The sequence below is a fragment of the Tamandua tetradactyla genome, chromosome 20 (assembly GCF_023851605.1).
Source record: "Tamandua tetradactyla isolate mTamTet1 chromosome 20, mTamTet1.pri, whole genome shotgun sequence".
Taxonomy (NCBI): Eukaryota; Metazoa; Chordata; class Mammalia; order Pilosa; family Myrmecophagidae; genus Tamandua; species Tamandua tetradactyla.
Window position 1 is genome coordinate 53,683,841 of NC_135346.1, and position 12,016 is coordinate 53,695,856.

Below are 12,016 nucleotides of genomic sequence, written 5' to 3' on the forward strand. Positions count from 1 at the left end.
AAAATAGGAAATAAACAATTAAAAAATAATTACTAAAAAGTTTTAAAAAAAAACAAACAAAACACTGGGGTGGATATGCTACTTTTAAGAACTATAGTAAAAAGTGCCATACATCAAATGTTTACATTCCAAGTAAAAGGAGTAAGGGTGAAGGCCCCACATTGGGAAGAAGCTAAACCTTATTCACTAAGTGGAAAGAAGAGCTTTCTTTGACATCCCTACATATTTCATCGTAATCTAGCCCATTTTCCACAAGCAATAGATTTTAATAAGCAGGGCAGACACCAGAACTCACTTATCAGGTCCTTCACAGCATATCATACGAAACCTGTCAACACAAGATCTCATCCACCAGACCCTTTTCCACCAGGTACTGTGTGTATGAACTTCCAAAACTTAAACATAAGTTTGCCTTACTTCAGGCAAAAAGCTTTTCTATTTTAGGCCAAGAGAGGAAGGAAAACAGTGAAGCTCATTCAGGAGGTAGGGAGAGGACTTTAACTGCACCAAGGTGCATTTCCATCTTCAAAGGGGCTGAGTGATAAAATTCACATCTTAAAATATGAAACAACCTCACTCACATAGTGAGACATGAAGACAGAAGTTAGAAGTTCTCTGGAAGAGGAAGACTACCCGACATCTAGACAAATGCATATCAATTGGGGCGAGAGGAGGTGAGTAAACAAGTTTCCCAGAATCTGTAGCCTGACTGCAGTTAGATACTATAGGCAAAGTCATTACCCACTGATTCCTTCTCTATTTTTAATGTTTCATCTTTCCTTTGTTTGATCTTAAACAGGTTTCTCAGCACCAAAATTAATTTGCATAGTATTTTGTTCCTCTAAGTTCTGTAAACTTCTTTATTAATATAGCACTAGTCTTTTCGTAATTCTGTGAAATTCTTAACAACTAACACAACGCCTGAAACAGTACACCTTTCCTCAGAGTTAAGAAAAATTGAGATTATGTATCAGGTCAAGACATTTCCTAGACTCTAGTCACATGATTTTTAAACTGGGTTCCAAAGAACCCAAGGGAACAAAACAAACACCTGCTTCAGAATTCCACAAACATGATCCAAATGACTTTGTAAAAAAAAAAAAATATATATATATATATATATATTATTTATTTATTTATTTATTTATTTTTTACATGGGCAGGCACCGGGAATCGAACCCAGGTCCTCTGGCATGGCAGGTGAGCATTCTTGCCTGCTGAGCCACCATGGCCCGCCCATATTTTTATTTTTAAGAGCTGTATTTAAAAGCACCCACACCAAATACCATATTTCAAACAAAGAGCACCACGAAACACATCAGCTTGCGCTACTACGTCAAATTTATTGTGAAGACACTGAAGTTTCTCTTGCCATGTCTACGCATACATGAAACTTAGAAAACTGCTTGTCAAAGTGCTGCTGTTGAGAAAATTGTAGCTTTCGATGGTATCTTTTGTTGATGTAGGCACATACACAGCTACGCGTGTAAAGTTGTACAAGTGAGCACACTACTACAGTACATGGATGTCTAGGCTCAATGAAACATCACAGTGAACTCCGATACATCTGCTCAGTAAGTGCTCTCATCATCACATAGGAACCAAACAACGCTCAGTGAAAATGTAACTGTCATAATACAGCACAACAGAGGATGTTATTGTTCACTTTAAGTTTTGGGTACAGCTGATAGTGTCGGTGATTTAAATCTTTGAAGAAACCTCCTACAGAGCTTTATGAGACTTTTAATCAATTTTATTTTTATTTGTGTGTGTGTGAATCAATGACCCTGTGCAACCAAAATAAAATAAAAGGAAATCAAATGCTGGAAGCTATGTTGGTATTTAATGTAAGTTACACCTAAAAAGAAAATTCAACTATTTAAAAAGTTTGAATCTATGGACCTCATCTGATATGCTCATTTTATGGATAAGAAAAAACTGTAAGAAGTGAGAAAGTGACCTATTTACTTTTAAGGTCACAGATAAAGAGAGGTAGATGTGAAACCAGAACTCCAGTATTCTGATTCCCAGATCTTTTCGTCACAGAATATAGTTATGTTTAACAAAATTCCTCTTCTAGAATTCAGTGAGCCTTCTATTAGGTGGATGTTATTCTCTCCCCAAGACCAATAAAAAAATCAAAGATGTGCACACACAAATGTTAACTAAGTCGAAAGCATTATGAGAGAACCAAGGTAAGATTCCACTTCAGGTTCAATGGAGCTTACTCTCTGAGAAGATAATTTACAAAAACAACTAGGTTAGAAGGCTAAAAAACAGAGAGTACAGGGAGTTAAGTACTATAACAATAGAACTGTGGAAGTTCAGAGGATGGCAGGATTAATTCTGGGTGAAAGAAAGAGAAAAAGGTTCAGAGTTGTTCAACAATGAAAGATTAGCCCAGGGTTGAGAGAGAGCAGAGAAGAACTGAGAAGAGTTTGTATCCACTATAACCTGGGAAATAAAGAATCATACTCTTTTAGAACTAGATCTACCTAATTTCCAGTTTTAAGGAAATACAGAGGAGAGAGGAACACATTACATGACACCACAGGGAATCAATCAGACAAATTCATAATGTGAGACATTCCATAAGATCCTTTCAAAAGTCAATGTAATGGAAAAGTGGTGGGGGTGGGGCTGTTCTAGGAGAACTAAAGTGACAAACACAGTGAGTAAATGCTAACTAGATCATATTTTGAAATTAAAAAAATTTTAAAAAGACATTGTAGGGACAATTGGGGGAATTAAATTATGAACTATGTTGTAGTTAGGTTCAGGTGTCAACTTGGCCAGGTGACTGCGCCTACTTCTGTTGCTGTGGACATGAGCCAATGGTACGTGAATCTCACCTGTTACTCATTACATCTGCAGCCAGCTAAAAGGTGTGCCTGCTGTAATGAATGTTTGATTTAATTGGCTGGTGCTTAAATGAGAGAGCTCAACATAGCACAGTACTCACAGCTCAGCCCAGGCCTTTGGAGATGCAGAAAGAAATCACCCCAGGGAAAGCTATTGGCACCCAGAGGCCTGGAGAGAAGGCCAGCAGAGATCACCCCGAGCCTTCCCATGTAAGAAAGAACCTCAGATGAAAGTTAGCTGCCTTTCCTCTGAAGAACTAATGAAATAAATCCCCTTTTATTAAAAGCCAATCTGTCTCTGGTGTGTTGCATTCCAGCAGCTAGCAAACTAGAACAAACTAGATCTCAGAGGACATTAGGGAATAACAATCTTTTTTAGGCATGATAATGGTATTATGGTTATGCAGAACAACTTTATTTCTAAGAGATGCAGGTTAAAGTATCATGATGTCTGTATCACTTTCAAACAGTTAAGAAAAAAGAAAAATATATATACACAAATACATAAAGCAAATATGACAAAATATTTAATCTAGGTGATGGTTATTGAAGTGCTTGTTGTAGTAGGTTTACAACTTCTCAATGTTTGAAAACTGTAATTTAAGAAGTTTGGAAAAAAGAATTAATTTAATCTTGGTAAAGATTATCTAATCCAATCCCCTCTTTAACAACGGAAGAAACTGAACCAAAGGTAACACAGCTAATGCGGGCCTCTTCTCAAAACAGATTAAAACCCAGGCAGGTCTGCAAAATCTTAGTCCAAACTTTCCAACCGTCACAAAACTGTGACCAAATTAAGAGATGCAGACCGATGTGGGACAAACACATGCATGGAAAAAAGTTAGACATACTTCTCATGCTTACTCTGTGACAGTACCATTAAATTATAAAATAATGGAACTCTTTCAGAGAGAATTTGTATAAAATGATCTTGCAGAAGGCAGCATTACGTGGAATTTCATTTGATCATCAGAAGAACAAAAAAACAAAAAATCTTTTTAAATAACTCAGCTAGTATCACTTATATTGTCTCAACTTTTTCTACTCGTTATGGAAATTTATGACCTTCTGAAATCTTACAAAATACATTAATAACTTCCTATTTCACCAATGCTCTCTACAGGCTTGCCAGTCCCCCAAAATACCATATTCTTTCTTATCTCTGTACAAGTAATTTCCTCTACAAACAGAATGCCTTTCTTCCCTTTCTTCATCTAAATTCTGGTCCCGCTTACCTTTTAAGACCAAACTTCTAATACCATCTCTTCAGTGAAGCTTTCTGACCCTGCTCCCCACAACTCCCCTTAAACTTCCATAATACTTTTTTTAATTGCTGTACAGACTTTTAATATTTTACCTAATTATTTAAGTGTTTGATTTCTCCACTAAACCATAAGCTACCTGACGTCACAAAGCAGGTCTTAGTTATTTCTATAATTATAGTTAGTTTCAAATGCTGGGGAGTTAGAAATAATGGAGGCCTATTTTTTAAAGTTTCAGGAAGAAGCATCTTAATTGACCTAAGAAATAAAGTATGTGGCCTTAGTTAAAGGTCATAGTTTTTCCTAAAACAGATTTATAACAAAATGAACTGGACTATTTGTTACTCTGCCTCTTTGATACTCTTATCACATAGCCCAGAGGCATGGAAACTCTCTTAACTGATGCAAAGTAATAGTCAGACCTTGCCATTTGCTACCTGGCTAAGAGCCAAATATAATAAATGCAAAAATTATCTAACAACTTCCTGTGAGGTTAAGAACTCAATCAGAAATGTCCAAAAAGTCACCAATTCATTACTTACTCAAGTCTTGAGCAAATATTTATCACTAAGAGCTCACATTCAAGTAAGTTCATTTAAAATGACTTTTACACATAAACATTTCCTTTTTCCTAGACATCTAACTTCAATAAAATTTCCATTTCTGAAACTAGAACTACAGTGGAAACTTTTAAAAGTGTTATTGCAAACACGCAAAACTATGACATCACAATACACCATGTACACTCAGCAATATTTCTCTCAGCTCAGTATTTGGATATATTAAAAAATGAACTTGATCCTTGCTGACTGCATATTGAAGTAGCTGATGCACAACGAATACATGCTGATTATTCTTGGCCAACAAACATGCATCTTCTAAGTACATACGCATTAGTAAAGTTTCAACCTATTATTTTTGAACTACCAGTGAATTATGAGGCACCTGCAGGTAGACTAGTACTGCCCAATAAGCAGAAGCAGAAAGCTGGGTAGGAATGACGAGGGGTGGCAGGAAGAAGCAGAAGCAGTGGTCCACCAAATGGAGATAAATTATTCAGGTGGTCTGCAGTATGGAAAAATGAGAGAATCACTAACCCAGCAACTTTATCATCATGCGCAATTAATTTGATCATGTTGCTAATTTGATCATGTTGCCTAACCTAATCCAACCTAATGCTTTCTTGCAACAAGAGTGTGTTTTGCCTAAGAGCCACAAGACATATATAATTAATTCATTAATTTAAAGACAGAAGTTCATTATTATGGTGAGATTAACACTCAATAACTATTCTCAATAGAAGACTCACCTGGTTATATTACTACAAGGTGCTGCCAAAGCAAGAAAATCAGATTTTAAAACAAAATACATCTTACAAAACTTGTTCAAAAGGAAGACAAATATTTTAGACTAGCGGCATCAAAAGTCAGAAGAATGAAGACTCCTATCATTTTCAATGAATTTAGATTTTAAAACAAAATTCATCTGTCAAAACCTGTCCAAAAAGAAGACAAGTGTTTTAGATAAGGGCTATCAAAAGTCAGAACAATGAAGATTCCTATCATTCTCAATGAATTAAAGCTTCCGTCCACAGTATACAGTGCTAATAATTGGTTCCTAAACTGAAAAAATAAACCTCAAAAGGGCTGTTGGTATATTCTGGGAATGGATGTTCACATAGTCAACCTTGTGTTAAGATGTGAGTAACAAATATAGCTGGAATTTCTGCAACCAACACAACTGAATGAAAAGTTGATGAACCAAATTATTTTCTGAAATTATAAATATGGCCAGTTCAAAAATCTATAAGTTTTACAGGCAGAGAATTCTCCTTACATTTCCCAATAACTCAATAAAATTCAGTGTTCTAAGCACCTATTAAGTGTCAGGCCATGGTTAAAAGTGATTTCTCTCATTATCTTTTGTGAAAAACTTATGACTCAATTCTTATTAGTTCTCTTTTCACTTACAGTGAAGTCATTCACTTTTATACCTTCAGTCAACCTCCCACAGGTGACTCCAAAATACACCCCATAATCCTAAACACCTAGGAGTTTTATATGTAAACTTCTGCACCACACTACACGAAGTTTCCACTTGAAAATTCTTCTGTCATCCAAACGTTAGCATACTGAAAGGTGAACTAAGGCTTTCCCCAAATATGCCTCTCTCATTTCCCATACCTGTCAAACCACCTCAATCTTCCTGGTCACCCAAGCTCACGAATAGGGAATTAGCTTTCTTCTCTTTCTCTTCTATATTCTTATACTCAATAAATCACCAACTCATGCCATTTTTTCCTCTTGACGGGTTCCTCACTTGTCTCTTCCGCTTTAAGCAATCATACATTAGACCAGTGCTTCTCAAGCTTTAATGTGCATAAGAATGACGTGAGACTTGTTAAAATGCAGATTCTCATTCAACAGGTCTGGGAAGGGTCTGAAAGGCTGTATTTCTAACATGCTCCAAGGTAATGCCAATGCTGCTGGTCCAGGACTCTAAGCAGCAAAGAGCTAGACTATAAATTCCCTGAGTCCACGGATATTTTATTCTTTGCTGTAATCCCAGTAACTAGAACACAATAGTGACTCAACAAAATATTTACTGAATGAATAAAGAACAATCAGCATTCTATTTCATGATTTCTTTTCATCAGATCATGAGCTCCTCCTCAAAGAGTTCGGGTAGCATCCTACTTACTACCTGTTCAGTCATTCCCTCATTTCCTACACACACTATCTTTCAGCTAAGGCAACCAGCCACCTTATTAACCACTACCCAATGCATGCATTATTTACAACCACTTTCAAGCCTTAGTGCATAAGCATTCCTCCACCTGGTATGTTCTACTAATCTATGAAGAATATAGCTTTTACTGATCACTTTCAAGGAGTTTTCTCTAATTAACCTGCTAAGATCGCTTTATTTTCCTTTATTTCTTCAGAACTTGCAGTTTATGCTATAGTATCATCCGTTTACATAGTGTTTTATAATTGTTTTATGTGTGCACATTGTGTTATGTTTTCCTAAAAAAAGGATTCTGACATGCTACTCATAGAGAGGACCATGATTCCTTTTTTGGGGGACCCACAACAGCAAATACAACATTTGGCATAATGTGAATACTCAATGCCTATTGTTTCTACAGAAAATACAACCATAATCTCTCGATTAAGAAGCTAAGAGGGTATATGAATTACATTTTCCAACTTTTTAAAAACTATTTCATTGCTAATCAACCTCTTAAAAGTCCATTTTTCTATTCACAGTTGAGAAAGTAAATCTTAGTTACGAGATTTGTGAATTACAGGTTACAGACCTATTCTCTTTCACCATCGGTGAAGAACTGGTTTTATATATAAAGAGACATACATACATATATATACATTTTAATGAAGCTAAAAGGAACAGGGAGGGAGAGAGAAAAAAGAGAGGGAAGGAGGGAGGAAAAATAAACCATCATTCTTTAATTATAGCTCTCCCTGGATTCAAGTTCTGACTCTGCCATAAATAAACTATGTGTGCTGAGCAAGTTATTTAATTTCTCTGGGTTTCAATATCTTTAACCATAAAATAGAGATATTACCCACCTCAAAGTTGTGAGGGCTAACTGAGATAACAATGACTTAATACAGTACCTGTTACATAATACATGCTAGATAAATGGTAGCTGTTATTCAAAAACCATTGCTAATCACTGAGTAGGTGGCTTTAAGTCTGCTATAAATGGATATCTAAAAAAACTCAATGATGTTCCCAAGACATTCTGAATGAAAACTTAGGAAATGAATGTCCAGCATTTACTTACTCCCCTGTAAACCTTGGAATTTGTGACCAGCAAAGTCAGTCCTCTTGGGATATCACCAAATGTATATAAGAGACACCCAGAAAGTCAGAGCAAATTTTTGTACATCACCCTTTTCATTAAATAAGTGGAAAAAAAGAGAAAATAAGCTGGTTAACTATATTCAATTATTTTAATTGAACAGGTTTTTCACATATTTTTCTTATTTTAAAAATCATAACAGACCGAATTCCTTAGCAAATGCCATGGTCTAATGCCCCACCTAGAGGTCCTGAGTGCCAACACCAGCATCACAATGCTATCATAATAAGGCAGAGAACCATACAGAATCTGTTGTGTGAAAATGTCAAAACTATCAGAAATCCTAGAAGCATGGATGCTTGGGGAGAGCTGTGAAATAATCTTAAAAACCTCCATGACATACCTTAAAATTAGATATTACAAATGGTCAAAGTAGCTGAAACTCAAAAACGAATTCTAGGCAAGGTATGCCCAATGAAGATACTAGATGATTCCAAAACCATAGGTAATACAAATCTTATAACGTGAATTAAGCCATTTCCATATATTAAGCCATTTCCATATTTTACAGTCTCTTGCAACAATTCCCCCAAATTCTTTTAAGACTAATAAGAACACTTTGCATGAAATATAAACAGTTATTTGCATACATAAAAGATTAGGTCTAGAGAGAAAGTACACTAACTCAACTGACCAAAAACGTTAGATTTTTTTCTTTTTTTTTTAACTAAAGCTGGTTGACATTCAGAAAGGATCAAGCCATTTCTAAAATAAGGTACATGATCAACACACAGGTAAGTATTGTAAAATCTTTACAATTTTAAATGTCATGAAAAGCATGTGAAATTTATATTTCACTCCATGTTGATAAAGGGATTTTCATAATCATATGTCCAAAATAAAATTATTAACCACCATTGTATGTTTGAAAAGTTAAGGATCTGTGCCAACATCCTTATGAAAAAGTCTCTCCCTTCCCAATAGAAACCGACTATAATAATCAAGAATTATTTAACACATTAATCTGAAACACTCACCTGAGCTAATTCCATTAACCCACAATTAACTCCTAACCATCACGACAATAATGGAGAATAAACGCTTTTATAATTAAATTCCAGAAATAATCCTTTTATCCCACACAGTCTCACCTGGCCAGTTACATTAGGGCCATGCCTCTCTTTGAAAGAAAACCAAGAAGGTTTTAGTGGTCTTTTTTCCTAAACTTCACTTGGGAAAACTATAGCATAACTTCCAGTCCCAAGAACTCAATACTGCAAGAACTGCTACTATAGCTATCTTACTGGATACCAGTGGTAATAAATTACCCAAAGCAAAGATATCATCCTTTAAAAGCCCACGTTAACAAAGGTTGACTGGTCTTAAGCCATACTACCGAAAGTCTTAAATAAACTGGTTCAATAACAAGAGGAGAAAACTTTGATTAGAATTTTTAAATTAGTGTGTGGAAAAGCCTTTTTTTTTTTATTAAAACAATACACAGCCTATAATAAGCACTAATATACTTCAGTATCATTAATGACCATTAATGTACGGACAGAGCAAAAGACTATTTAATTCAAGTAATGGCACAATTTATTGCACTACATACTACAACATCGACGGAATCAAAACACCTCTTCTCAACAAATTGCTATTTACAATAAAGTAGAAGTACTTCCCGTGTTAGAAAACTTTAAAAGTACTGATCCTTTAAAAGTATGAACTGACTGTCATGCATTTGTACTTTTATCCTACATATTTTCCTTTACGTAAGACAGACTGGAATTTGACTAGCCCACCCAGACCGTAAACTGGCCCAACACTCCCGTCCTGTAGCAAGAAGCCACGTTTTACTCGGGCAGATCGCTTCCCCACCCCTCCTTAAAATAATGCCTGTGGCCACTTGAGACTTCCCCAGCGGAGCTCCAGAAACTTGAAGGTTTAAATGGCCAAATTGGAACCAACCAGGGCAGCTGTCATCTGAAACTCGGGAAAGCTGAGACCAGCCAACTCTGCAGAACAAGGAAGGGTGCGGAGAGATGTGGCGGGGCCGGCCGGAGAGAATGCATTAGGCTCCCCGCTCCAACCCCCCCATCAATTCGCTTTTCTGCAACCCCAGCGCCGCCATCCTCTTCCTGAATAATTAAACGGGCTGGAGAGTGAGGTGGCCAGAAAAGCAGTTTCTGGCCCGAGTTTCCCCAGCCGAGACGAAGGTAGGTGAAACCCGGGGCTGCATCCCCGGCACGCAGAGGACTTTTCTCCCGGGTTGGAGAGGGACTGGGACAACCCCCGAGGCCGGCAAGCGGCCGGAAGCAGAGCGCGAGCAGTGACGTAGAGGAGGGGGATGACAAAGGGGCGCGGGGGCCCGGCCGCGCGGTCCACGGGCCCAAAGGGGACCGGGACAGGTGGCGGGGCCTGGCCAGGAACAATGGGGGGCCGAGACTGCCCCCTGGTGCTCACCTACCTCCGGTGCCCTCTGAGTTCTCGTTGAGGCTGCCCGAGGAGTCGTGCTGGGCGCCCACACACCCGCCCATGGGGGCCCCCGGCGCCGCGTCCGCCACCTCCGGTCGCTCGTCCAGGCCTGCCGCCGCCTCAGCCTCCTCAGGCACCGCCGCCGCCGCCGCCTAGCTCCGGACAAGCGCGCAGCTCCGCTCGCCGGCCGCGGCCCAGCCTCCGCCCCCCTCGCCGCTCCACCCACCGCCTTGACTCGGCCCCTTCCTCCGCGCCCACTTCTACCTCAGCCTCCCCGCCGCCCGCCCCACAGGCCTGGCCCGCGCACCGCCCTCGCCTCCGACTCGGCCCCGCCAGGCCGGGACTGGTCCATCCCGGGCAGGCCGCAGCGCCCGCCCTGCCCCCTCACCGCCCCGCACACCCACGTCCAGGCGAGCCCCGCACCGACGCCGCGCATCCGCCAGGCCCCATCGGCCCCCGCCCAGCGGCGACGCCCTCCCGCACCCGCCGCCTGGGCCCAGCCCGGCCCGCGCCGAACGGCCCGGGAGAGGCGGGGCCGCGGGAGGCGCGCGCTCTGATTGGCTGCGGGAGGGGCCACGATGGGCGGGGCATGAGGGGGAGCTGGAGGGAAAGAGGCGACTTGGGGGAACCGTCTGGGAAGAGAGGGAGGGAAGAGAGGCGAGAAGAGGGAGAGGGGGAAGACAGGAAGAAGACTGGGAAGGGGAGAAGGGAGAGATGACGGGAAAGGACGAACAAAAGTGAGGGAGGAGAAGTGGGAAGAGGAGAAATCGAGTTTCTGGTTCCTTCTCCAGCGTCTTCATCTTCTCGTCTTTCTGTAGAAGCGGGTCGGGACGGGGACTCAGGGAAGTAATCATCGAAGACTCGCGGGCAGGGACTGGGCGTTTCCCCGAGTAATTGGGAAGGACGGGGAGATTCCAGGCTGAACTTTGAGGTCCCAGTACCTTTTGGATTAGTGTAGAGCTCAGTGGGTTGATAACCTGGAGTCTGGGCTCCATCCACCCCACCTCCAAGCCACCTAAAATCACTGTGCCCTATTATTAGAGGTGGAGAGGGCGGCGGACGTTGTGGTTTCAGACTGGATTCAGATTACACAAGCGAGGCATCCCGTTAGGCAGAGATAAGCCCTGACTGTAGTTGAGGGGGCGTGGGTTTGTTTCATTTTCCCAAGCATGATTATTCAAACAATACTTCCCTAGATTCTGCCTTAAGATACCTTAAATCATCTTTACAACAACGTGGAGTATAAATACATCAAGTACCCTGCTTTTTTAAAAACTAGAATTTAGTATATTGACCCCGCCCTGCATTCTTAGCTGTTACTGTTCTAATCTGAACCAAATTGTTAACGGTCCCTTGAGAATTGTGCCGCTTGTTATGATGCCTTATATTTTTAATCTTCATGCTTAGGCCTCTCTAAAGTTTATAGCTTATTTGTGCCTAGGAGTTGTTTTAACTATCTGCTCCATTTTTGTTTCATACTTTCTTTTTTTAACATCCTGGGTCAGCTTTTGCTTAGCATCAAAAAAAAATTTTTAACTGAAGTACCTAAGAAAGAGACTCTGCAGCTTGGAATTTGCATTTAAATATATTCT

At 39.9% G+C, this 12,016-nt stretch overlaps 1 protein-coding gene across 4 annotated transcripts in view; it reads right to left on the reverse strand.

Moving 5' to 3' along the window:
* The window catches only part of UBTD2 (ubiquitin domain containing 2), a 75,284-nt gene extending 64,371 nt beyond the window's left edge, over positions 1–10,913 (reverse strand). For 2 of the 4 annotated variants that reach the window (XM_077137650.1, XM_077137651.1), the window contains exon 1: positions 10,417–10,563. In XM_077137650.1, coding sequence (XP_076993765.1) covers positions 10,417–10,486 — 70 coding nt within the window. In that variant the 5' untranslated portion in view covers positions 10,487–10,563. Of the gene's footprint in view, positions 1–10,416; positions 10,564–10,847 lie in introns of those variants that run through there. The other 2 variants (XM_077137649.1, XM_077137648.1) reach the window with 2 other exon arrangements.
* Positions 10,914–12,016: the final 1,103 nt, after the last annotated feature.